A 25,605-nucleotide genomic window follows, 5' to 3' on the forward strand; every position below is an offset into this window, starting at 1 on the left:
GGTCCAGCGACGGTGGGTAGGCGACGTAGGCGACGTAGTTGCCGGTGATGTCTGGTGAGGACCTGCCTTACAACAAGCCTACAAGCCCTCAGTCCAGCCTCTCTCAGCCTATTGCGGACAGTCTGAGCACTGATGGAGGGATTGTGCGTTCCTGGCGTAACTTGGGCAGTTGTTGTTGCCATCCTGTACCTGTCCCGCAGGTGTGATGTTCGGATGTACCGATCCTGTGCAGGTGTTGTTACACGTGGTCTGCCACTGCGAGGACGATCAGCTGTCCATCCTGTCTCCCTGTAGCGCTGTCTTAGGCGTCTCACAGTACGGACATTGCAATGTATTGCCCTGGCCACATTTGCAGTCCTCATGCCTCCTTGCAGTATGCCTAAGGGACGTTCACGCAGATGAGCAGGGACCCTGGGCATCTTTCTTTTGGTGTTTTTCAGAGTCAGTAGAAAGGCCTCTTTAGTGTCCTAAGTTTTCATAACTGTGACCTTAATTGCCTACCGTCTGTAAGCTGTTAGTGTCTTAACGACCGTTCCACAGGTGCATGTTTATTAATTGTTTATGGTTCATTGAACAAGCATGGGAAACAGTGTTTAAACCCTTTACAATGAAGATCTGTGAAGTTATTTGGATTTTTATGAATTATCTTTGAAAGACAGAGTCCTGAAAAAGGGCAGTTTCTTTTTTTGCTGAGTTTATCTGGCTCTTTGTTCTATCTGTGTCCGTACCTTCGAATGGATCATGTGACAAAGCATTCATTTTGATTTGCTGTTGCTTGCAACTCGTTGCACCAAGTTGAAAAGATTAGTTGCGGGGGGTGGTTTCACAAAGCAATCAAGAAGCAATTCCGTTGCAGGTTGAGTCGTGTAACAACTCTCAGGCACAACAGATACAGCAGTGGCTACTCGCCATCATTATCCTGTTACTTCTCACCCACTGCCTCTTGAAATCCAACAAAATGGTGCTAGTTTCACAAATTGACAGTTAGACCTCCAAAAGAATCCAACAGATTTATCTGCATCCGCTTGAACCCCTTCTCTATAAAGACCCTGTATAGTGGTAATATAGTAACGGGAAAGGGGGATACCTAGTCAGTTGTACAACTGAATGCATCTGAATCAGAGAGGTGCGGGGGTCTGCCTTAATCGACATCCACGTCTTCGGCGCCCGGGGAACAGTGGGTTAACTGCCTTGCTCAGGGGCAGAACAACAGATTTTTACCTTGTCAGCTCGGGGATTCAATCCAGCAACCTTTCGGTTACTGGCCCAACGCTCTAACCACTAGGCTACCTGCCTGCCCCTACACTCTAACCACAAGGCTACCTGCCGTAGTCATGTACTAATGTAATATAGTCATGTAGTAATATCATATAATATAGTAATGTAGTAATATAATATACTAATATAATGTAGTAATGTAATATAGTAATATAATATAGTAATGTAGTAATATAATATATTTATATAGATATAATATAATAATGAAATGTAGTAATATAATAATATAGTAATGTAATAATATAATAATGTAGTAATATAATAATGTAATAATATAATAATGTAGTAATATGATGTAGTAATATAGTAATGTAGTAATATAATAATAAAATGTAGTAATATAATAATGTAGTAATATAATAGTCATGTAGTAATATAATAATGTAATGTAGTAATATAATAATATAGTGATAATATATAGTAATGTAATAATATAGTCATGTAGTAATATAATAATGTAGTAATATAATAGTCATGTAGTAATATAATAATGTAATGTAGTAATATAATAATATAGTAATAATATATAGTAATGTAATAATATAGTAATGTAGTAACATAATAATGAATTGTAGTAATGTTGTAGTAATCTCCATCTCCCCCTGCAGCATGAGGCTAAGATCAAGTCCCTGACAGAGTACCTTCAGAACGTGGAGCAGAAGAAGAGACAGCTGGAGGAGAACGTTGACTCTCTGAACGAGGAACTGGTCAAGATCAGTGCCCAGGGTAACAAACACCCAGCCGCTGTAACAAACACCCAGCCGCTGTAACAAACACCCAGCCGCTGTAACACACACCCAGCCGCTGTAACACACACCCAGCCGCTGTAACACACACCCAGCCGCTGTAACAAACACCCAGCCGCTGTAACACACACCCAGCCGCTGTAACACACACCCAGCCGCTGTAACACACACCCAGCCGCTGTAACACACACCCAGCCGCTGTAACAAACACCCAGCCGCTGTAACACACACCCAGCCGCTGTAACACACACCCAGCCGCTGTAACAAACACCCAGCCGCTGTAACACACACCCAGCCGCTGTAACAAACACCCAGCCGCTGTAACACACACCCAGCCGCTGTAACACACACCCAGCCGCTGTAACAAACACCCAGCCGCTGTAACAAACACCCAGCCGCTGTAACACACACACCCAGCCGCTGTAACACACACACCCAGCCGCTGTAACACACACACCCAGCCGCTGTAACAGACACACCCAGCCGCTGTAACACACACACCCAGCCTCTGTAGCAGACACACCCAGCCGCTGTAACACACACACCCAGCCGTTGTAACAGACACACCCAGCCGCTGTAACACACACACACCCAGCCGCTGTAACACACACACCCAGCCGCTGTAACACACACACCCAGCCTCTGTAGCAGACACACCCAGCCGCTGTAACACACACACCCAGCCGTTGTAACAGACACACCCAGCCTCTGTAGCAGACACACCCAGCCACTGTAACACACACACCCAGCCGTTGTAACAGACACACCCAGCCGCTGTAACACACACACACCCAGCCGCTGTAACACACACACCCAGCCGCTGTAACACACACACCCAGCCTCTGTAGCAGACACACCCAGCCGCTGTAACACACACACCCAGCTGCTCTGTAACACACACACCCAGCCGCTGTAACACACACACCCAGCTGCTCTGTAACACACACACCCAGCCGCTGTAACACACACACCCAGCCTCTGTAGCAGACACACCCAGCCGCTGTAACACACACACCCAGCCTCTGTAGCAGACACACCCAGCCGCTGTAACACACACACCCAGCTGCTCTGTAACACACACACCCAGCCGCTGTAACACACACACCCAGCTGCTCTGTATGCATCGATGACACATAATAGATTACATTCCTTATAAACTTCTCTAAACGAATTTAGAACATATAGTTCCATCTAGTGACAAAGGTCAAATGTTTTTGTTTTTGCAGAGAAAGTCACAGCCATGGAGAAGGAGAACGAGATCCAATCTGCTAATGAGGTCAAGGTATGTCACCCTGTTTGTACTATAGAACCACAATGATCATATGTTATGGTTCATATATATTTCGATATATTGGGGAGACGCGGGATGTCTAAGTATTATCGATTGTATGTACAGTTTGGAGCAGTCTGACTTTCCTTTCCGCCTTCGTGGCGTCAGGAGCTGGAGCTGTTGTTTCAGCTATCCAGATGATTGTTGACCTATTGACCTGTGTGTGGCATCCCCAGGAGGCTGTGGAGCAGCAGATCGCTGGTCACCGTGAGGTCCATCAGAAACAGATCAGCAGTCTGAGAGATGAACTGGACAGGAAGGAACACCTCATGACTGAACTGCAGGAGTAAGACACACACACACACACACACACACACACTGTCAACTGTTGTGGTCACGTAGTAAATGTCACCGTATTCCCATTACAGTGTATTACATTTGACCAGGGCCCATAGTGAGGGTAGTAGTGCACTATAAAGGGAATAGGGTGCTATAAGGAGATAACTGTGTGGTCCTACGCTGGGCTCACCGCGTTGTTGTTCTCCTCCAGTCTGAACCAGAAGATCATGCTCGAACAGGAGCGCCTCAGGGTGGAACACGACAAACTCAAGTCCACTGACCAGGAGAAGAGCCGGAAGCTTCACGAGCTCACGTACGTACCATACACCTACAGACAGCATGTGATGGCTAAGGTCCTGTGGTGTGTGAATACTTTATTCTGGATTATTTAACCTTTATTTAACTAGTCAAGTCAGTTACATTCTTATTTACAATGACAGCCTAGGGACAGTGGGTTAACTGCCTTGTTCAGGGGCAGAACGACAGATTTTTACCTTGTCAGCTCGGGGATTCAATCCAGCAACCTTTCGATTACTGGCCCTACACTCTAACCACTAGGCTACCTACCGCCCCTACACTCTAACCACTAGGCTACCTGCCACCCCTACACTCTAACCACTAGGCTACCTACCACCCCTACACTCTAACCACTAGGCTACCTGCCACCCCTACACTCTAACCACTAGGCTACCTACCACCCCTACACTCTAACCACTAGGCTACCTGCCGCCCCTACACTCTAACCACTAGGCTACCTGCCGCCCCTACACTCTAACCACTAGGCTACCTGCCTGCCCCTACACTCTAACCACTAGGCTACCTGCCTGCCCCTACACTCTAACCACTAGGCTACCTACCTGCCCCTACACTCTAACCACTAGGCTACCTGCCTGCCCCTACACTCTAACCACTAGGCTACCTGCCTGCCCCTACACTCTAACCACTAGGCTACCTGCCTGCCCCTACACTCTAAACACTAGGCTACCTACCACCCCTACACTCTAACCACTAGGCTACCTGCCACCCCTACACTCTAACCACTAGGCTACCTGCCTGCCCCTACACTCTAACCACTAGGCTACCTGCCTGCCCCTACACTCTAACCACTAGGCTACCTGCCTGCCCCTACACTCTAACCACTAGGCTACCTGCCGCCCCTACACTCTAACCACTAGGCTACCTACCACCCCTACACTCTAACCACTAGGCTACCTACCGCCTCTACACTCTAACCACTAGGCTACCTGCCGCCCCTACACTCTACACACTAGGCTACCTGCCGCCCCTACACTCTAACCACTAGGCTACCTACCGCCCCTACACTCTAACCACTAGGCTACCTACCGCCCCTACACTCTAACCACTAGGCTACCTACCGCCCCTACACTCTAACCACTAGGCTACCTACCGCCCCTACACTCTAACCACTAGGCTACCTACCGCCCCTACACTCTAACCACTAGGCTACCTACCGCCCCTACACTCTAACCACTAGGCTACCTACCGCCCCTACACTCTAACCACTAGGCTACCTACCACACCATATACAATGATGTTGTTCACTAGGGCCCACCTAACATGCTTACTATAGAAGTGTCACTTCTGGTTAGCTTTGTTTAGCACTATGACCTGTCCAGTGTTACTACAGTCAAGCATTGGCTAATGGCTGTGTGTGCTGTGTTGTGCAGGGTGATGCAGGACAGGAGAGTCAAGTCAGTTACATTCTTATTTACAATGACAGCCTAGGGACAGTGGGTTAACTGCCTTGTTCAGGGGCAGAACGACAGATTTTTACCTTGTCAGCTCGGGGATTCAATCCAGCAACCTTTCGATTACTGGCCCTACACTCTAACCACTAGGCTACCTACCGCCCCTACACTCTAACCACTAGGCTACCTGCCACCCCTACACTCTAACCACTAGGCTACCTACCACCCCTACACTCTAACCACTAGGCTACCTGCCTGCCCCTACACTCTAACCACTAGGCTACCTGCCGCCTCTACACTCTAACCACTAGGCTACCTACCGCCCCTACACTCTAACCACTAGGCTACCTACCACCCCTACACACTAGGCTACCTGCCGCCCCTACACTCTAACCACTAGGCTACCTGCCTGCCCCTACACTCTAACCACTAGGCTACCTGCCGCCCCTACACTCTAACCACTAGGCTACCTGCCGCCTCTACACTCTAACCACTAGGCTAACTACCGCCCCTACACTCTAACCACTAGGCTACCTACCACCCCTACACTCTAACCACTAGGCTACCTGCCGCCCCTACACTCTAACCACTAGGCTACCTACCGCCCCTACACTCTAACCACTAGGCTACCTACCACCCTACACTCTAACCACTAGGCTACCTACCGCCCCTACACTCTAACCACTAGGCTACCTACCGCCCCTACACTCTAACCACTAGGCTACCTGCCACCCCTACACTCTAACCACTAGGCTACCTACCACCCCTACACTCTAACCACTAGGCTACCTGCCGCCCCTACACTCTAACCACTAGGCTACCTACCGCCCCTACACTCTAACCACTAGGCTACCTACCACCCCTACACTCTAACCACTAGGCTACCTACCACCCCTACACTCTAACCACTAGGCTATCTACCGCCCCTACACTCTAACCACTAGGCTACCTACCGCCCCTACACTCTAACCACTAGGCTACCTACCGCCCCTACACTCTAACCACTAGGCTACCTACCGCCCCTACACTCTAACCACTAGGCTACCTGCCGCCTCTACACTCTAACCACTAGGCTACCTACCGCCCCTACACTCTAACCACTAGGCTACCTGCCGCCCCTACACTCTAACCACTAGGCTACCTGCCGCCCCTACACTCTAACCACTAGGCTACCTACCGCCCCTACACTCTAACGACTAGGCTACCTGCCGCCTCTACACTCTAACCACTAGGCTACCTGCCGCCCCTACACTCTAACCACTAGGCTACCTGCCGCCCCTACACTCTAACCACTAGGCTACCTACCGCCCCTACACTCTAACCACTAGGCTACCTGCCGCCCCTACACTCTAACCACTAGGCTACCTGCCACCCCTACACTCTAACCACTAGGCTACCTGCCTGCCCCTACACTCTAACCACTAGGCTACCTGCCTGCCCCTACACTCTAACCACTAGGCTACCTGCCTGTCCCTACACTCTAACCACTAGGCTACCTACCGCCTCTACACTCTAACCACTAGGCTACCTGCCGCCCCTACACTCTAACCACTAGGCTACCTGCCGCCTCTACACTCTAACCACTAGGCTACCTGCCGCCCCTACACTCTAACCACTAGGCTACCTGCCGCCCCTACACTCTAACCACTAGGCTACCTACCACCCCTACACTCTAACCACTAGGCTACCTGCCTGCCCCTACACTCTAACCACTAGGCTACCTGCCGCCCCTACACTCTAACCACTAGGCTACCTACCGCCCCTACACTCTAACCACTAGGCTACCTACCGCCCCTACACTCTAACCACTAGGCTACCTACCGCCCCTACACTCTAACCACTAGGCTACCTACCGCCCCTACACTCTAACCACTAGGCTACCTACCGCCCCTACACTCTAACCACTAGGCTACCTACCGCCCCTACACTCTAACCACTAGGCTACCTACCACCCCTACACTCTAACCACTAGGCTACCTACCGCCCCTACACTCTAACCACTAGGCTACCTACCACACCATATACAATGATGTTGTTCACTAGGGCCCACCTAACATGCTTACTATAGAAGTGTCACTTCTGGTTAGCTTTGTTTAGCACTATGACCTGTCCAGTGTTACTACAGTCAAGCATTGGCTAATGGCTGTGTGTGCTGTGTTGTGCAGGGTGATGCAGGACAGGAGAGAGCAGGCCAGACAGGACCTGAAGGGACTGGAGGAGACTGTGGTGAGTAGACGTCTATAACTGCACCTGCTTTCTCCTTCCACTGCAGCCACACTCAGGCACATGAACACGGATGAAATCCCAAATGACCTACTGTACATTGCCCGTTATTGTCCATCAAAAGTACAACTCAAAGCAACTATTTTCGGACCAGTTGCATACGTAAAAAGATAAGACTGTTTGTGTGTTTTTAATGGACAATCACCTCCGTTGATATATCCAGAAACGGATCGCTCCCATAGAAATAGCCTTAACCTCTTCTCTCTTTGTCCCCCTTCCCAGGCCAAGGAGCTGCAGACCCTGCACAACCTGAGGAAGCTGTTTGTCCAGGACCTGGCTACCCGAGTGAAGAAGAGTGCTGAGATGGACTCTGATGATACAGGAGGCAGCGCAGCTCAGAAACAGAAGATCTCCTTTCTGGAGAACAACCTGGAGCAGCTTACCAAGGTTCACAAACAGGTATGTACTCTGTACTGTACAAACAGGTATGTACTCTGTACTGTACAAACAGGTATGTACTCTGTACTGTACAAACAGGTATGTACTCTGTACTGTACAAACAGGTATGTACTCTGTACTGTACAAACAGGTATGTACTCTGTACTGTACAAACAGGTATGTACTCTGTACTGTACAAACAGGTATGTACTCTGTACTGTACAAACAGGTATGTTCTGTACAAACAGGTATGTACTGTACAAACAGGTATGTACTCTGTACTGTTCAAACAGGTATGTACTCTGTACTGTACAAACAGGTATGTACTCTGTACTGTACAAACAGGTATGTACTGTACAAACAGGTATGTACTCTGTACTGTACAAACAGGTATGTACTCTGTACTGTACAAACAGGCATGTACTCTTTACTGTTCAAACAGGTATGTACTCTGTACTGTACAAACATGCCTTCCCTGTAGCTCAGTTGGTAGAGCATGGTGTTTGCAACACCAGGGTTGTGGGTTCGATTCCCACGGGGGGCCAGCACAGAAAAAAAAAAAAAGAAAAAAAAAAGTATGATATGTATGAAAATGTATGAAATGTATACATTCACTACTGTAAGTCGCTCTGGATAAGATCTGCTAAATGACTAAAATGTAAATGTAAACAGGCATGTACTCTGTACTATACTGTTCAAACAGGTATGTACTCTGTATTGTACAAACAGGTATGTACTGTACTGTACAAACAGGTATGTACTCTGTACTGTACAAACAGGTATGTACTCTGTACTGTACAAACAGGTATGTACTCTGTACTGTACAAACAGGTATGTACTCTGTACTGTTCAAACAGGTATGTACTCATCATACCGCTTCTCGTAACCTGGTCCCAGATCACCCCCCCCACCCCCCCATAGCCTGGTCCCAGATCACCACCCCCCCATAGCCTGGTCCCAGATCACCACCCCCCCATAGCCTGGTCCCAGATCACCACCCCCCATAGCCTGGTCCCAGATCACCACCCCCCATAGCCTGGTCCCAGATCACCACCCCCCATAGCCTGGTCCCAGATCAACACCCCCCCACCCCTCCATAGCCTGGTCCCAGATCACCACCCCCCATAGCCTGGTCCCAGATCAACACCCCCCCACCCCTCCATAGCCTGGTCCCAGATCAACACCCCCCCACCCCTCCATAGCCTGGTCCCAGATCACCACCCCCCCACCCCTCCATAGCCTGGTCCCAGATCAACACCCCCCCACAGCACTAACAGACTGGCACTCAGGCTACACTTCTAGTGCTTTTGGAGATCACTAACTTGTTGTGTTCTCCCTCCTTCTTTTTCTCAGCTGGTGCGTGATAATGCAGACCTGCGTTGTGAGCTTCCTAAACTGGAGAAGCGTCTGCGTGCTACGGCTGAGCGGGTCAAGGCCCTGGAGTCAGCCCTGAAGGAGGCCAAAGAGAACGCGGCACGCGACCGCAAACGTTACCAGCAGGAGGTGGACCGCATCAAAGAGGCCGTCAGGGCCAAGAACATGGCCAGGAGGGGCCACTCCGCTCAGATCGGTGAGGAGAGACACACACACCTCCCATAATGCAGTGCGTCTTTTAAAACAAATTGTTGTTCAGTATATGAATGGATGCCATTCCTAAACTCTTGTGTTCCTCCCTCTGCCCCCTCTACAGCCAAACCCATTCGTCCTGGCCAGCCCCCAGTGGCGTCCCCCACCCACCCCAATGTGAACCGCAGCGGAGGGGGTTTCTACCAGAACAGCCAGACCGTGGCCATCAGGGGAGGAGGAGGCGTGAAGCCAGACCAGAAGTGGGTGACTGAGACTACTGCCTCAATGAGGATAATATACTGCAGAATATGAGGAACAGAGGGAGAGCCTGGGCTCAGACCGCTGAGGTCAGGTCAGAGGTCAGGAGGCTAGAGTAGAGACAGGAACTGATACAAAGATGAGACAGACAGGTCACTGCCGGCATGATAGCCATAACACATAACAAAAGCAATGCATGGGTTGCTGTCTTACCTTATCCACAGACTGCTTACAGGGTGAGGAAACATATGTCAGTTTGCAATTTGGGTGAACTACCCTTTTAATGGTTGAGGCTTGTGTGAGTGACAGCTAACCTGCTGCACAGAGCCTGTGAGTGTAGAAGCCTTCTGAAAGGATTTCCTACCATAAATGAACAGATTAGAAATAGTAAAGCTTTGAAGAACACTGCTGTGTGGTTGAAAGGCCTTGACTTTTCTGGAGGACAAAGCTAGCAAGGATCCTGTAGTGATATGAGTCATGTTTGTTTCTTGCTAACCCGTGCTGATCACATTACCACATGTACATCACTCTAGGAAGATGCCAGTAAGACTTTTGTGTTAATAATATCTGGGTGAAGTCCACTAACAACCCTCTCTCCCTCTCCTACCTTTCCTCTCTTCCCCATATTCCCTCTTCCCATCTTATCTTCTCACCTCCCCCCTCTATCTCTCCCCCACTTCTCCTCTCTTCCTCTCTCCCCCTCTCTTCTCCCCACAACATTTTCCTCTCCTCCTCTCGCCTCTGAAGCAGCTGAGGACAGGATGGGGTGTGACCACAGAAGAAGCAGAAGGATATCACCCTGACAACCTGTTATCCTATTATAGCCATTGGCTCCTTGCAGGGTATATATTAGAGTGAGGGAGGAGTTTTAATATAAATATAGAAATATTCCTTGCCTGTACAGATCCACCTACCCTCATGTTTCTTCTCTCTGAAACAAACATGAATAACAACAAAGAAATGAATTGAATATGGAAAACAACACAACATCCACCAACCACAGACACAGAGGGCAGTCTTGGTGTTATGAACGACACGTGACTTGAATGTGTAGCTTTGTTTCGTTGCACAGTTTGTTGTCTTAAGGTTTAGTCTGCACTGTGCCAAGTTGAATGTTCTGTAACCAGGTTTTCAAAAGAGATGAGAGGAAAACATAAAAAGCCACTGGGAAAAAAAGAAAGAAAAAGATGATTGATAACACAGATGTATTTTTCACTAATCTCTTGTACAGCACATTTCCTTATCCTCCTGGTTGTACAACACTTCTTTCTCTGAATAGATTTTACAAGCTTGTTGAAAGGTCTGAACCGAATAGATGGCGATTGAGCACTCCTGTCCTATTGTACAAGTGTAATATGGCACTGTACCTGCTTCCTTATGAGGTGTTTGGATTTGAAATGCCAAGAGGTGGGACTACAGTGTGGATTTATTTCATGACAGAATACCTGTGGTGGCCATTGTTTTTAGTGTAAGGGAAATAAAGCCACATGCTGGTGAGGTGGCTACATTAAACATATGTGAGAAGGAAAGAGGAGTCCGATCAGGAGCGAGCTGTCATGTCTGCGTCCCAAATGACACCCTTTCCCTTATATAGTGCTCTTCTTTTGAACAGGACCAATAGGGCTCTGGTCAAAAGTAGTGCACTATATAAGGAATATGGTTATATTTGGGACACTACCTATACCTTATCACAGCCTATTCAGTCAATTTAATGTGCTGTTTTTAACGGTTTTAAATGCCGGTTGTTATTTATCTATCTGCACATAGGAGCACATGCATAGACTACTGGTCCACTGAGCTAGATGGCCCACACATGCTCGTCCTGTCCTAGCTAGGTCTTCTCATCCATTCACCACCTTTGTCCTGACCGCCTCTCTAAACAAACCAAGGATATTGGCTGGTTGCTGTTTTACATTTTCTTTGTACATTTGAACTGTTTATAGTATCTTGTTGTTATCAAGGGGCTCCCATGTGGTGCCCTCCCTGTCATGTGAAGTGGATTAAACAACGTTAATAAATGATGCTATTGGATACTGCTATATTTTATCCATCCATCTATTTTGTTTGAATCAATACTTTTCCCAGAGCCTTATATTGAGAATTAGACTTTTCCAAAAATATATTTTTTTAATTATCTGTATCTCTAAGGCTAACAGTTACTACCCATAGAGTCAGCTCTAAGGCTAACAGTTACTACCCATAGAGTCAGCTCTAAGGCTAACAGTTACTACCCATAGAGTCAGCTCTAAGGCTAACAGTTACTACCCATAGAGTCAGCTCTAAGGCTAACAGTTACTACCCATAGAGTCAGCTCTAAGGCTAACAGTTACTACCCATAGAGTCAGATCTAAGGCTAACAGTTACTACCCATAGAGTCAGCTCTAAGGCTAACAGTTACTACCCATAGAGTCAGCTCTAAGGCTAACAGTTACTACCCATAGAGTCAGCTCTAAGTCTAACAGTTACTACCCATAGAGTCAGCTCTAAGGCTAACAGTTACTACCCATAGAGTCAGCTCTAAGACTAACAGTTACTACCCATAGAGTCAGCTCTAAGGCTAACAGTTACTACCCATAGAGTCAGCTCTAAGGCTAACAGTTACTACCCATAGAGTCAGCTCTAAGGCTAACAGTTACTACCCATAGAGTCAGCTCTAAGGCTAACAGTTACTACCCATAGAGTCAGCTCTAAGGCTAACAGTTACTACCCATAGAGTCAGCTCTAAGGCTAACAGTTACTACCCATAGAGTCAGCTCTAAGGCTAACAGTTACTACCCATAGAGTCAGCTCTAAGGCTAACAGTTACTACCCATAGAGTCAGCTCTAAGGCTAACAGTTACTACCCATAGAGTCAGCTCTAAGGCTAACAGTTACTACCCATAGAGTCAGCTCTAAGTCTAACAGTTACTACCCATAGAGTCAGCTCTAAGGCTAACAGTTACTACCCATAGAGTCAGCTCTAAGGCTAACAGTTACTACCCATAGAGTCAGCTCTAAGGCTAACAGTTACTACCCATAGAGTCAGCTCTAAGGCTAACAGTTACTACCCATAGAGTCAGCTCTAAGACTAACAGTTACTACCCATAGAGTCAGCTCTAAGGCTAACAGTTACTACCCATAGAGTCAGCTCTAAGGCTAACAGTTACTACCCATAGAGTCAGCTCTAAGGCTAACAGTTACTACCCATAGAGTCAGCTCTAAGGCTAACAGTTACTACCCATAGAGTCAGCTCTAAGGCTAACAGTTACTACCCATAGAGTCAGCTCTAAGACTAACAGTTACTACCCATAGAGTCAGCTCTAAGACTAACAGTTACTACCCATAGAGTCAGCTCTAAGGCTAACAGTTACTACCCATAGAGTCAGCTCTAAGGCTAACAGTTACTACCCATAGAGTCAGCTCTAAGGCTAACAGTTACTACCCATAGAGTCAGCTCTAAGGCTAACAGTTACTACCCATAGAGTCAGCTCTAAGGCTAACAGTTACTACCCATAGAGTCAGCTCTAAGGCTAACAGTTACTACCCATAGAGTCAGCTCTAAGACTAACAGTTACTACCCATAGAGTCAGCTCTAAGACTAACAGTTACTACCCATAGAGTCAGCTCTAAGGCTAACAGTTACTACCCATAGAGTCAGCTCTAAGGCTAACAGTTACTACCCATAGAGTCAGCTCTAAGGCTAACAGTTACTACCCATAGAGTCAGCTCTAAGGCTAACAGTTACTACCCATAGAGTCAGCTCTAAGTCTAACAGTTACTACCCATAGAGTCAGCTCTAAGGCTAACAGTTACTACCCATAGAGTCAGCTCTAAGGCTAACAGTTACTACCCATAGAGTCAGCTCTAAGGCTAACAGTTACTACCCATAGAGTCAGCTCTAAGGCTAAGTGCACATGTAACCTTACTGTGGATTGCTGTACTGTGTCTGTCTCACTGTTCCCTAGTTAGACAAGTAAATTGTATCTGGATTGGTTGGGATGGCAGTGTTTGATTGGCCCACCCTTGCCACTGATCAGCCAGTCAGATGAGCGGGGCCTTGGGTTAGGAAGGAGAATAGGGTGAAAGTGCCGCTGATCCAGTTTTATATTTCCCCCACTGATGGTAAAGGTTAGGATTGGGGGAGGGGAAGCTGAACCTAGATCTGTACCTAGGGAAAACGTCACCCCGGAGCGGGTGGGGAACATAGTTTGGTTTAGTCTGCTGGTAAACTTGGGCTTCGTGTGAAATAGAAGTCTATTCCCTATATAGTGGGCTCTGGCCTAGTGAACACAGTGCCATTTCATACTCAGCCTATCCTAAAGAAGTCAGTCTTTTGGAATGGTTTATTCATCAAATATCTAGTCAGGAGCCAAGGACTATACACATATTTTACACTTCTCTTGCATTTTTTAAATGTCTTCCCGAATCCCCTTATATATGAGAGTAAAATGTTTCCCCTTGATTTTATGTCCTGGTGTAAATTCTGATTTTATGTCCTGGTGTAAATTCTGATTTTATGTCCTGGTGTAAATTCTGATTTTATGTCCTGGTGTAAATTCTGATTTTATGTCCTGGTGTAAATTCTGATTTTATGTCCTGGTGTAAATTCTGATTTTATATCCTGGTGTAAATTCTGATTTTATGTCCTGGTGTAAATTCTGATTTTATGTCCTGGTGTAAATTCTGATTTTATGTCCTGGTGTAAATTCTGATTTTATGTCCTGGTGTAAATTCTGATTTTATATCCTGGTGTAAATTCTGATTTTATGTCCTGGTGTAAATTCTGATTTTATATCCTGGTGTAAATTCTGATTTTATGTCCTGGTGTAAATTCTGATTTTATGTCCTGGTGTAAATTCTGATTTTATATCCTGGTGTAAATTCTGATTTTATGTCCTGGTGTAAATTCTGAAACATTTGCAAAAACATTGCTGTGATTGTAGCTCAGCATGAATCAAACCACTGACATCTTGTGAGTCCAACACGATTATACTGTATATCAACAATATATTGTTAGGTGTGACCAGGGTTGAATCTTTTTAATAGTCTTTAGCCAGGACAAGGTGATGGTGTTTATGAAATTAACTTTTGTTGTCTTGGAAGGATTATACATAAAAATTGATAGCACTTTGAAATTCTTCCCCAGATACACCTGCGCTTTAATGTAGACCTAAAATTAGGTTAGTTTTTAAAACACTTCATACCTGTGCTAACTTATGAGGGGGAAGTGTAAAGCATTTTCAAAAGTCTGATAAATGTAACTTAAATGTATGTAACTTTGTTTACATGATTGGCATAGTGGTCTATTTGCTGTTATTAGAGGCTAGTTTGGGAGAGGTAGGTAGCCTATACCTATGACAGGACAATGCTTTGCGTCTATCAAGGTTTCCCCTTTGTAACTTTTAGAACAGTAAACGCTTTGCAACATGGTCTTCGAAGTGATAAGTACCTTATCCTTACCTGCCCAGGGTTCTACTGTAATGGATTTAATGGATATTAAATAGAAAAGTCTAGAACAAGAAGCACAGTAACAGCCATTTGTCCATGCTGTTTACCAACCAAATTAATTGGTTTGCATTGATTCTAAAGAAAAGCATAGTCACTTTTTTTATTACTGTGTAATAGTTACTCAACAATTTCTAATTTACAGATAAGGACAAAGGTACTGGATCATTCCTAGGGTCTGTCCCAAATGCTATTTCCTATGTAGGGCACTACTTTTGACCAGGGCCTGTAGGGCTCTGGTACATAGGGAATAGGGTTCCATTTGGGACGGAACCATAGAGAACTGGGCCACAATCGCTCTGATTGGAGGAGGAGGGGAGGTTAAAGGTTAATGATGATATCACCTTTTTGGATTGACTGCATGATGTAAATGTATGTGTGATTAAATCATTATGAGAAAAACATATCTGGTGTCATTCTCATTCTGTGCTCAACCCATTCAGTCTCCTTCAAGCGTTCTTATTGTACAGATATTTGTTGGCTGTTTCTGAGCTAATATCCTGCAATTTTTACATTTTAATATGGCTCAAGCATAATCATTTGGGTGGGCAACATGAAAGTTTGTGAGGGCAATGCCCTACCCTGCACCCCCATAGATGTTGAAGAGATCTATTGAGGCTGATATTGACTAGTGTTCAGAAGTGATACAAATTAACCTTACCAGCATAAAACCTTTGCCAATTTTGCATTACACCATATTTGTTATATTTTTCATGCCACTGAGAATTCGTAGTGATTATTGAAATCACTTCTTGATGTGTATACCATTTCCTACCAACCATTTTGAATGCCTCCATACTGCCCTACAAAGGCAAAACGCAGCAACTACATTTTCTTTTTACTGCAAAATCTGACTTCAATCTAGACTCTAGACAGAGAGCAATTTCTGATACTCCATGATATATTCTGATCAACTGGCTTGTTCTTGTGTCAGGAAACGAAATACCACATTAATCAGATAAAATACCTGGCCATTACAACAGACCAAAGACATGTGACCACATTCGTAGTTACTGCGTTTTGCATTTGTAGGGCAGCATACATTTCAGTTGTCATGGGGTGTATGTAACCTTGGTAGAAGCACTTTCAAAATGCACCATTGCTCGCAGAAGGTGTTTGGAGCCCTTTTCCCTTGCGCCACAAGGTGGAACCAGTTCACCAACACTCCTCTCTCCCTAAAAATAGTTGCGGACTGTTGAGCGGTAGGGAGCTGACCAAATGGAGACAGGCGGGAGCGAGCACAGACGGGAGCGCCAGGGAAAAGTGGAACAAGGCGGAGAAAGTGTGTAGTCAGTGCGGTTACCTTGCTAGAAGTGTTGTAACTGATGACGGTGTAGTGTCGACAGGGAAGTCGAGGAGAAAAGATAAGACGAAAAGTTTATGGAATTATACCCTCTCCACAATTGCTTACTTTGACAAAACAAGGATTATTACAGGCAGAAGACAAGGTATGTCGAGTCTGACTGGTTGTCTTACCTAGGAGAATGAAACATGTCTTATTTACTGTTCTAGTTTGCTAGCTAGTTAATCCTGCTAACTAGCTAACTAACTAACTAGCGCGTCTTCCCACAAATGGAGTTTTGCTTTCAGCGAGTAGAACGAGCCCCTGGCCTCCTGAAATGAGAAGCAACCTGTTCCGACTCGCCGATCCACGGCACGGTAGATTCTGGTGGTTGGTGATGGTCGACTAGCAGGTTACTGGTTAGATGACAGGTTGGAATCGTTGATCGTGTACCTAGCGTTAGGAGGAAACACCAAACCAGCTACAGTTCCTTATTTCGTGCCTTTAGAATGTGAAATAGAGAAATATAGTACATAGTTAGCCCTAATTACCTCACACTAGCTACCTAACTAACCTAGGGGGAGAGGAGCATACATATTCCAGGAAGCTGCTCTCTGGCCTCTTGGCTGGAAACCTGACGGTGAATTGCATTGAATTCTACGTCGGGCACAAATTAGCATTTGAATCGGGAAAGTTACCTCACACGACCTCCACAAGCCATAATGGTGAATAAAAATATATTTTATCATACGTTACCGGTTGTCCTTTAGGCGGTATGAATGTGAGACAGTATACCCACAGGAAAGTATCATTAAGGAAACTTTTCAAACCATTGGTAGTGCTTTCAGATGTATATTACATGAAGCATGCACACAATGTAAAAGTACATGCGGGAGATGCATGGCTCCTGCGGACCTAGTGCACTTGTTTACCTGGTTCTGCGTGTTTCAGGTGATAGAAAGGTTAACCCACTTCCCCTTTGAAATGTTTTATGGAATTCTACTTTTCGGTGGATCTATTGTCACATTCCAACCGACAAAACAGCACAGAAAACTGGCAAAGTACATTAAAATATAATTTAATTCATCTTTCTGGCATGCAGAGGTGAGAGGAAACGTTCCTGATTCAAATGCTCATTTCTGCTCGATGTTGAATTAAATGCAATTCAAAATCAGGTGTCCAGGCATCTTCTTGGAATGTTCCTACATGAAGAAGTACCCATAACTACTAAACCAACTGCAGCTTGCTAACAAAACAGTTTATTTGGTGTTTTACACAATCGAATCGGGTTACATTGCCTTCAGAAAGTATTCATACCACTTGACTTATTCCACATTTTGTGTTAAAGCCTGAATTCAAAATGGATTAAAACCATTTTTTCTCACCTTTCTACACAAAATACCCCATAATGACAAACTGGAAACATGTTTTTTTTATGTTATTTTTTTATTATTGAAAATTAAAAGCATCTAATTTATGTAAGTATTCACACCCCTGGCCCTGAATCAATACATGTTAGAATCACTTTTGTCAGCGATTACAGCTGTGAGTCTTTCTGGGTAAGTCTCTAAGAGCTTTGCACACCTGGATTGTACAATATTTGCCCATTTATTATTTTCAAAATTCTTCAAGCTCTGTCAAATTGGTTGTTGATCATTGCTAGACAACCATTTTAAGTCTTGCCATAGATTTTCTATTAGATTTAAGTCAAAACTGTAACTCGGCCACTCAGAACATTCACTGTCTTCTTGGTAACAACTCCAGTGTAGATTTGACATTGTGTTCTAGGTTATTGTTCAACTGAAAGGGGAATTCATATCCCAGTGTCTGGTGAAAAGCAGACTGAACCAGGTTTTCCTCTAGGATAGCTTAGCTCTATTACGTTTCTTGTTTTGTCCTGAAAAACACCCAGTCCGATTACAAGCATACCAATGAGTTAGTCCTAAATACTTCCAAAACTAAAAGCATTGTATTTGGGACAAATCATTCACTAAACCCTAAACCTCAACTACGTCTCGTAATGAATAATGTGGAAATTGAGCAAGATGAGGTGACTAAACTGCTTGGAGTAACCCTGGATTGTAAACTGTCATGGTCAAAACATGTTGATACACCAGTAGCTAAGATGGGGAGAAGTCTGTCCATAATAAAGCAATGCTCTGCCTTCCTAACACTATCAACAAGGCAGGTCCTACAGGCCCTGGTTTTGGTGCACCTGGACTACTGTTCAGTCATGTGGTCAGGTACAACAAAGAAGGATTTGGGAAAATTGCAGTTGGCTCAGAACAGGGCAGCACGGCTGGCCCTTAAAAGTACACAGAGAGCTAACGTTAATGACATGCATGTCAATCTCTCATGGCTCAAAGAGGAAGAGAGATTGACTTCATCATTACTTGTTTTTGTAAGATGTGTTGACAAGCTGAATGTACCGAGCTGTGTGCTAGTAGTTTAAACAGACAGCTTGGACACCCCACGAGAGAGGGAGGGAGGGAGGCAGGCAGACTATGGGAGGTGCACAGTACTACATAGAGCCATGACTACATGGAACTCTATTCCACATCAGGTAACTGATTCAAGCATTAGAATCAGATTTAAAAAGCAGGTAAAAATACACCTTATGGAACAACGGGGACTGTGAAGAGACACACAAAGGTACAGACACATGCATCAGCACACATTGTGATATTGTTGTATGGTGGTATTGAACATGTTGTGGACATGTGGTGGTGTAGGGATGTTATATGATGTACTGTTTTATCTTCAGCTCATTCCGTACTAATGTAACCGATGTGAAATGGCTAGTTAGTTAGCGGTAGTGCGCGCTAATAGCGTTTCAATCAGTGACGTCACTCGCTCTGAGACCTGAAGTGGTTGTTCCCCTTGCGTTGCAAGGGCCGTGGCTTTTGTGGCGTGATGGGTAATGATGCTTCGTGGGGTGTCAGTTGTTGATGTGTGCAAGGGTCCCTGGTTCGAGCCCGGGTTGGGGCGAAGAGAGGGACGGAACCTACACTGTTACACAAACACAGTTCACTGTTTTATCTGTTGTTTTATATGTAATGTGGGTGCTTTGGTGTGTTTGGACCCCAGGAAGAGTAGCTGCTGCCTTGGCAGGAACTAATGGAGATCCATAATAAACCCCAGGAAGAGTAGCTGCTGCCTTGGCAGGAACTAATGGAGATCTATAATAAACCCCAGGAAGAGTAGCTGCTGCCTTGGCAGGAACTAAATGGTGATCCTTAATAAACTCCAGGAAGAGTAGCTGCTGCCTTGGCAGGAACTAATGGAGATCCATAATAAACCCCAGGAAGAGTAGCTGCTTTCTTGGCAGGAACTAATGGGGATCCATAATAAACCCCAGGAAGAGTAGCTGCTGCCTTGGCAGGAACTAATGGGGATCCATAATAAACCCCAGGAAGAGTAGCTGCTGCCTTGGCAGGAACTAATGGGGATCCATAATAAACCCCAGGAAGAGTAGCTGCTGCCTTGGCAGGAACTAATGGGGATCCATAATAAACCCCAGGAAGAGTAGCTGCTGCCTTGGCAGGAACTAATGGGGATCCATAATAAACCCCAGGAAGAGTAGCTGCTGCCTTGGCAGGAACTAATGGGGATCCATAATAAACCCCAGGAAGAGTAGCTGCTGCCTTGGCAGGAACTAATGGGGATCCATAATAAACCCCAGGAAGAGTAGCTGCTGCCTTGGCAGGAACTAATGGGGATCCATAATAAACCCCAGGAAGAGTAGCTGCTGCCTTGGCAGGAACTAATGGGGATCCATAATAAACCCCAGGAAGAGTAGCTGCTGCCTTGGCAGGAACTAATGGGGATCCATAATAAACCCCAGGAAGAGTAGCTGCTGCCTTGGCAGGAACTAATGGGGATCCATAATAAACCCCAGGAAGAGTAGCTGCTGCCTTGGCAGGAACTAATGGGGATCCATAATAAACCCCAGGAAGAGTAGCTGCTGCCTTGGCAGGAACTAATGGGGATCCATAATAAACCCCAGGAAGAGTAGCTGCTGCCTTGGCAGGAACTAATGGGGATCCATAATAAACCCCAGGAAGAGTAGCTGCTGCCTTGGCAGGAACTAATGGAGATCCATAATAAACCCCAGGAAGAGTAGCTGCTGCCTTGGCAGGAACTAATGGGGATCCATAATAAACCCCAGGAAGAGTAGCTGCTGCCTTGGCAGGAACTAAATGGTGATCCTTAATAAACTCCAGGAAGAGTAGCTGCTGCCTTGGCAGGAACTAATGGAGATCTATAATAAACCCCAGGAAGAGTAGCTGCTGCCTTGGCAGGAACTAATGGGGATCCATAATAAACCCCAGGAAGAGTAGCTGCTGCCTTGGCAGGAACTAATGGAGATCCATAATAAACCCCAGGAAGAGTAGCTGCTGCCTTGGCAGGAACTAAATGGGGATCTCTAATAAATACAAATAACATGATGCAGCCACCACTATTCTAGAAAATATGAAGAGTGGTACTCAGTAATGTGTTTTATTGGATTTGCCCCAAATGTAACACTTTGTATTCTGGACAAAAAGTGCATTTCTTTGCCATATTGTTGTTGCAGTATTACTTTAGTGCCTTGTTGCAAACAGGATGCATGTTTTGGAATATTTCTGTACACAAACTAGCCACCAAACTAATCACTGTAACCAAAAAACATTTAGAAAGTTTGAGGTGAGGGAGAAACTGGTGGAACAAGTATTAGCATTGTTAAGTATCTTGCTAACTGTATCGAATTGTCCGTTAGCTAGCCAGAGAAATGTTGAGCAACATTAGCCAACTCACCTGATCAAATAATTGAGTTTATGGTGTGAGAATTAGCTGGCTGATAAAGTCAAACAGCTAATGTTAGCTAGCTAACGTTACAACATCAGATGAGCTACCAATTTGCTATTGTATTAACTATACGACTCCTTGCCGTTCTTCAAGTTATAACGAGTTAGTTGCTTACTGGACCCCGGCAATCTGTGTGAAATGTTAACTAGCTAACAAACTAACCACTATCTGTTAACTAATGTTTTCCCTCTACAGTATGTGGTTCATTTTCAGAATGAGAGAATTAGGTGAAAATGAGGCGTTGCTGGTTAAACAAGTGTAGCTGGACCTGGTTTAAACTGGATGCCACTATAGAGGTGAAAGGACCACAAAACACTTCCCCTCTTTCTCACTTTTGCTCGCACATTGTAGAACACATGTCCAGAGGCAGAAAGTGTACAATGTAACAATGTGCCAAAGATATAGTTTTTGTTGTCTTGACAGTAACACGTGTGTGTGTGTGTGTGTGTGTGTGTGTGTGTGTGTGTGAGGGGGATTATAATTTTTTTATACTCGGTGTACGTTATTTTTGCACACATGTAGCCTTCTGCACTTGATCGATGTCTATAGTGGCCACTATAATACAGCAACAATAGAATGTCTGTTTGTCTACTTCTACTTTAAGATGTTTTTTACCCCAAGTGCAATATTTAGATGTGTGGTCACAAGCGTTATATTATAAAGGCTGTCGTGGGAACAAGCGTTCTATTATAAAGGCTGTCGTGGTCACAAGCGTTCTATTATAAAGGCTGTCGTGGTAACAAGCGTTCTATTATAAAGGCTGTCGTGGTCACAAGCGTTCTATTATAAAGGCTGTCGTGGTAACAAGCGTTCTATTATAAAGGCTGTCGTGGTCACAAGCGTTCTATTATAAAGGCTGTCGTGGTCACAAGCGTTATATTATAAAGGCTGTCGTGGTCACAAGCGTTATATTATAAAGGCTGTCGTGGTCACAAGCGTTCTATTATAAAGGCTGTCGTGGTCACAAGCGTTCTATTATAAAGGCTGTCGTGGTCACAAGCGTTCTATTATAAAGGCTGTCGTGGTCACAAGCGGTCTATTATAAAGGCTGTCGTGGTAACAAGCGTTATATTATGAAGGCTGTCGTGGTCACAAGCGTTCTATTATAAAGGCTGTCGTGGTCACAAGCGTTCTATTATAAAGGCTGTCGTGGTCACTAGCGTTCTATTATAAAGGCTGTCGTGGTAACAAGCGTTCTATTATAAAGGCTGTCGTGGTCACAAGCGTTCTATTATAAAGGCTGTCGTGGTAACAAGCGTTCTATTATAAAGGCTGTCGTGGTCACTAGCGTTCTATTATAAAGGCTGTCGTGGTCACAAGCGTTCTATTATAAAGGCTGTCGTGGTCACAAGCGTTATATTATAAAGGCTGTCGTGGTCACAAGCGTTATATTATAAAGGCTGTCGTGGTCACAAGCGTTCTATTATAAAGGCTGTCGTGGTCACAAGCGTTCTATTATAAAGGCTGTCGTGGTCACAAGCGTTCTATTATAAAGGCTGTCGTGGTAACAAGCGTTCTATTATAAAGGCTGTCGTGGTCACAAGCGTTCTATTATAAAGGCTGTCGTGGTCACAAGCGTTCTATTATAAAGGCTGTCGTGGTCACTAGCGTTCTATTATAAAGGCTGTCGTGGTAACAAGCGTTCTATTATAAAGGCTGTCGTGGTCACAAGCGTTCTATTATAAAGGCTGTCGTGGTAACAAGCGTTCTATTATAAAGGCTGTCGTGGTCACTAGCGTTCTATTATAAAGGCTGTCGTGGTCACAAGCGTTCTATTATAAAGGCTGTCGTGGTCACTAGCGTTCTATTATAAAGGCTGTCGTGGTCACAAGCGTTCTATTACAAAGGCTGTCGTGGTCACTAGCGTTCTATTACAAAGGCTGTCGTGGTCACTAGCGTTCTATTACAAAGGCTGTCGTGGTCACAAGCTTTCTATTATAAAGGCTGTCGTGGTCACTAGCGTTCTATTATAAAGGCTGTCGTGGTCACAAGCGTTCTATTATAAAGGCTGTCGTGGTAACAAGCGTTCTATTATAAAGGCTGTCGTGGTCACAAGCGTTCTATTTTAAAGGCTGTCGTGGTAACAAGCGTTCTATTATAAATGCTGTCGTGGTCACTAGCGTTCTATTATAAAGGCTGTCGTGGTCACTAGCGTTCTATTATAAAGGCTGTCGTGGTCACTAGCGTTCTATTATAAAGGCTGTCGTGGTCACTAGCGTTCTATTATAAAGGCTGTCGTGGTCACAAGCGTTCTATTATAAAGGCTGTCGTGGTAACAAGCGTTCTATTATAAAGGCTGTCGTGGTCACTAGCGTTCTATTATAAAGGCTGTCGTGGTAACAAGCGTTCTATTATAAAGGCTGTCGTGGTCACAAGCGTTCTATTATAAAGGCTGTCGTGGTCACAAGCGTTCTATTATAAAGGCTGTCGTGGTCACTAGCGTTCTATTATAAAGGCTGTCGTGGTCACTAGCGTTCTATTATAAAGGCTGTCGTGGTCACTAGCGTTCTATTATAAAGGCTGTCGTGGTAACAAGCGTTCTATTATAAAGGCTGTCGTGGTCACTAGCGTTCTATTATAAAGGCTGTCGTGGTCACAAGCGTTCTATTATAAAGGCTGTCGTGGTCACTAGCGTTCTATTATAAAGGCTGTCGTGGTCACAAGCGTTCTATTACAAAGGCTGTCGTGGTCACTAGCGTTCTATTACAAAGGCTGTCGTGGTCACTAGCGTTCTATTACAAAGGCTGTCGTGGTCACAAGCGTTCTATTATAAAGGCTGTCGTGGTCACTAGCGTTCTATTATAAAGGCTGTCGTGGTCACTAGCGTTCTATTATAAAGGCTGTCGTGGTAACAAGCGTTCTATTATAAAGGCTGTCGTGGTCACAAGCGTTCTATTTTAAAGGCTGTCGTGGTAACAAGCGTTCTATTATAAATGCTGTCGTGGTCACTAGCGTTCTATTATAAAGGCTGTCGTGGTGACTAGCGTTCTATTATAAAGGCTGTCGTGGTCACTAGCGTTCTATTATAAAGGCTGTCGTGGTCACTAGCGTTCTATTATAAAGGCTGTCGTGGTCACAAGCGTTCTATTATAAAGGCTGTCGTGGTAACAAGCGTTCTATTATAAAGGCTGTCGTGGTCACTAGCGTTCTATTATAAAGGCTGTCGTGGTAACAAGCGTTCTATTATAAAGGCTGTCGTGGTCACAAGCGTTCTATTATAAAGGCTGTCGTGGTCACAAGCGTTCTATTATAAAGGCTGTCGTGGTCACTAGCGTTCTATTATAAAGGCTGTCGTGGTCACTAGCGTTCTATTATAAAGGCTGTCGTGGTCACTAGCGTTCTATTATAAAGGCTGTCGTGGTAACAAGCGTTCTATTATAAAGGCTGTCGTGGTAACAAGCGTTCTATTATAAAGGCTGTCGTGGTAACAAGCGTTCTATTATAAAGGCTGTCGTGGTCACAAGCGTTCTATTATAAAGGCTGTCGTGGTAACAAGCGTTCTATTATAAAGGCTGTCGTGGTCACTAGCGTTCTATTACAAAGGCTGTCGTGGTCACTAGCGTTCTATTACAAAGGCTGTCGTGGTCACAAGCGTTCTATTATAAAGGCTGTCGTGGTCACTAGCGTTCTATTATAAAGGCTGTCGTGGTCACAAGCGTTCTATTACAAAGGCTGTCGTGGTCACTAGCGTTCTATTACAAAGGCTGTCGTGGTCACTAGCGTTCTATTACAAAGGCTGTCGTGGTCACTAGCGTTCTATTACAAAGGCTGTCGTGGTCACTAGCGTTCTATTATAAAGGCTGTCGTGGTAACAAGCGTTCTATTATAAAGGCTGTCGTGGTCACTAGCGTTCTATTACAAAGGCTGTCGTGGTCACTAGCGTTCTATTACAAAGGCTGTCGTGGTCACAAGCGTTCTATTACAAAGGCTGTCGTGGTCACAAGCGTTCTATTATAAAGGCTGTCGTGGTCACAAGCGTTCTATTATAAAGGCTGTCGTGGTAACAAGCGTTCTATTATAAAGGCTGTCGTGGTCACAAGCGTTCTATTATAAAGGCTGTCGTGGTAACAAGCGTTCTATTATAAAGGCTGTCGTGGTCACAAGCGTTCTATTATAAAGGCTGTCGTGGTAACAAGCGTTCTATTATAAGGCTGTCGTGGTAAC

General features: G+C 45.1%; 2 protein-coding genes across 10 annotated transcripts in view; both read left to right on the forward strand.

The window, feature by feature from the left end:
* The window catches only part of LOC106569631 (kinesin-1 heavy chain), a 43,318-nt gene extending 31,452 nt beyond the window's left edge, over nt 1-11,866 (forward strand). Inside the window, exons 17-25 of one of the 3 annotated variants that reach the window (XM_082960998.1) lie at nt 1,887-2,004; nt 3,251-3,306; nt 3,531-3,640; nt 3,845-3,946; nt 7,508-7,568; nt 7,848-8,024; nt 9,357-9,573; nt 9,694-9,829; nt 10,575-11,866. In XM_082960998.1, the coding sequence (XP_082817124.1) occupies nt 1,887-2,004; nt 3,251-3,306; nt 3,531-3,640; nt 3,845-3,946; nt 7,508-7,568; nt 7,848-8,024; nt 9,357-9,573; nt 9,694-9,829; nt 10,575-10,581 (984 nt within the window). In that variant the 3' untranslated portion in view covers nt 10,582-11,866. Of the gene's footprint in view, nt 1-1,886; nt 2,005-3,250; nt 3,307-3,530; nt 3,641-3,844; nt 3,947-5,321; nt 5,395-7,507; nt 7,569-7,847; nt 8,025-9,356; nt 9,574-9,693; nt 9,830-10,574 lie in introns of those variants that run through there. The other 2 variants (XM_082960999.1, XM_045694398.2) reach the window with 2 other exon arrangements.
* Nucleotides 11,867-16,540: 4,674 nt separating this feature from the next.
* LOC106569568 (rho GTPase-activating protein 12) overlaps nt 16,541-25,605 on the forward strand; it is a 154,899-nt gene continuing 145,834 nt past the window's right edge. For 3 of the 7 annotated variants that reach the window (XM_045694403.2, XM_045694404.2, XM_045694406.2), the window contains exon 1: nt 16,543-16,759. The gene's annotated coding sequence lies outside the window, so the exon portion shown is untranslated. Of the gene's footprint in view, nt 16,760-25,605 lie in introns of all 7 variants that reach the window. The other 4 variants (XM_045694402.2, XM_045694401.2, XM_045694399.2 and 1 more) reach the window with 3 other exon arrangements.

The sequence above is a fragment of the Salmo salar genome, chromosome 14, assembly GCF_965601325.2.
Source record: "Salmo salar chromosome 14, fSalSal1, whole genome shotgun sequence".
Classification (NCBI taxonomy): domain Eukaryota; kingdom Metazoa; phylum Chordata; class Actinopteri; order Salmoniformes; family Salmonidae; genus Salmo; species Salmo salar.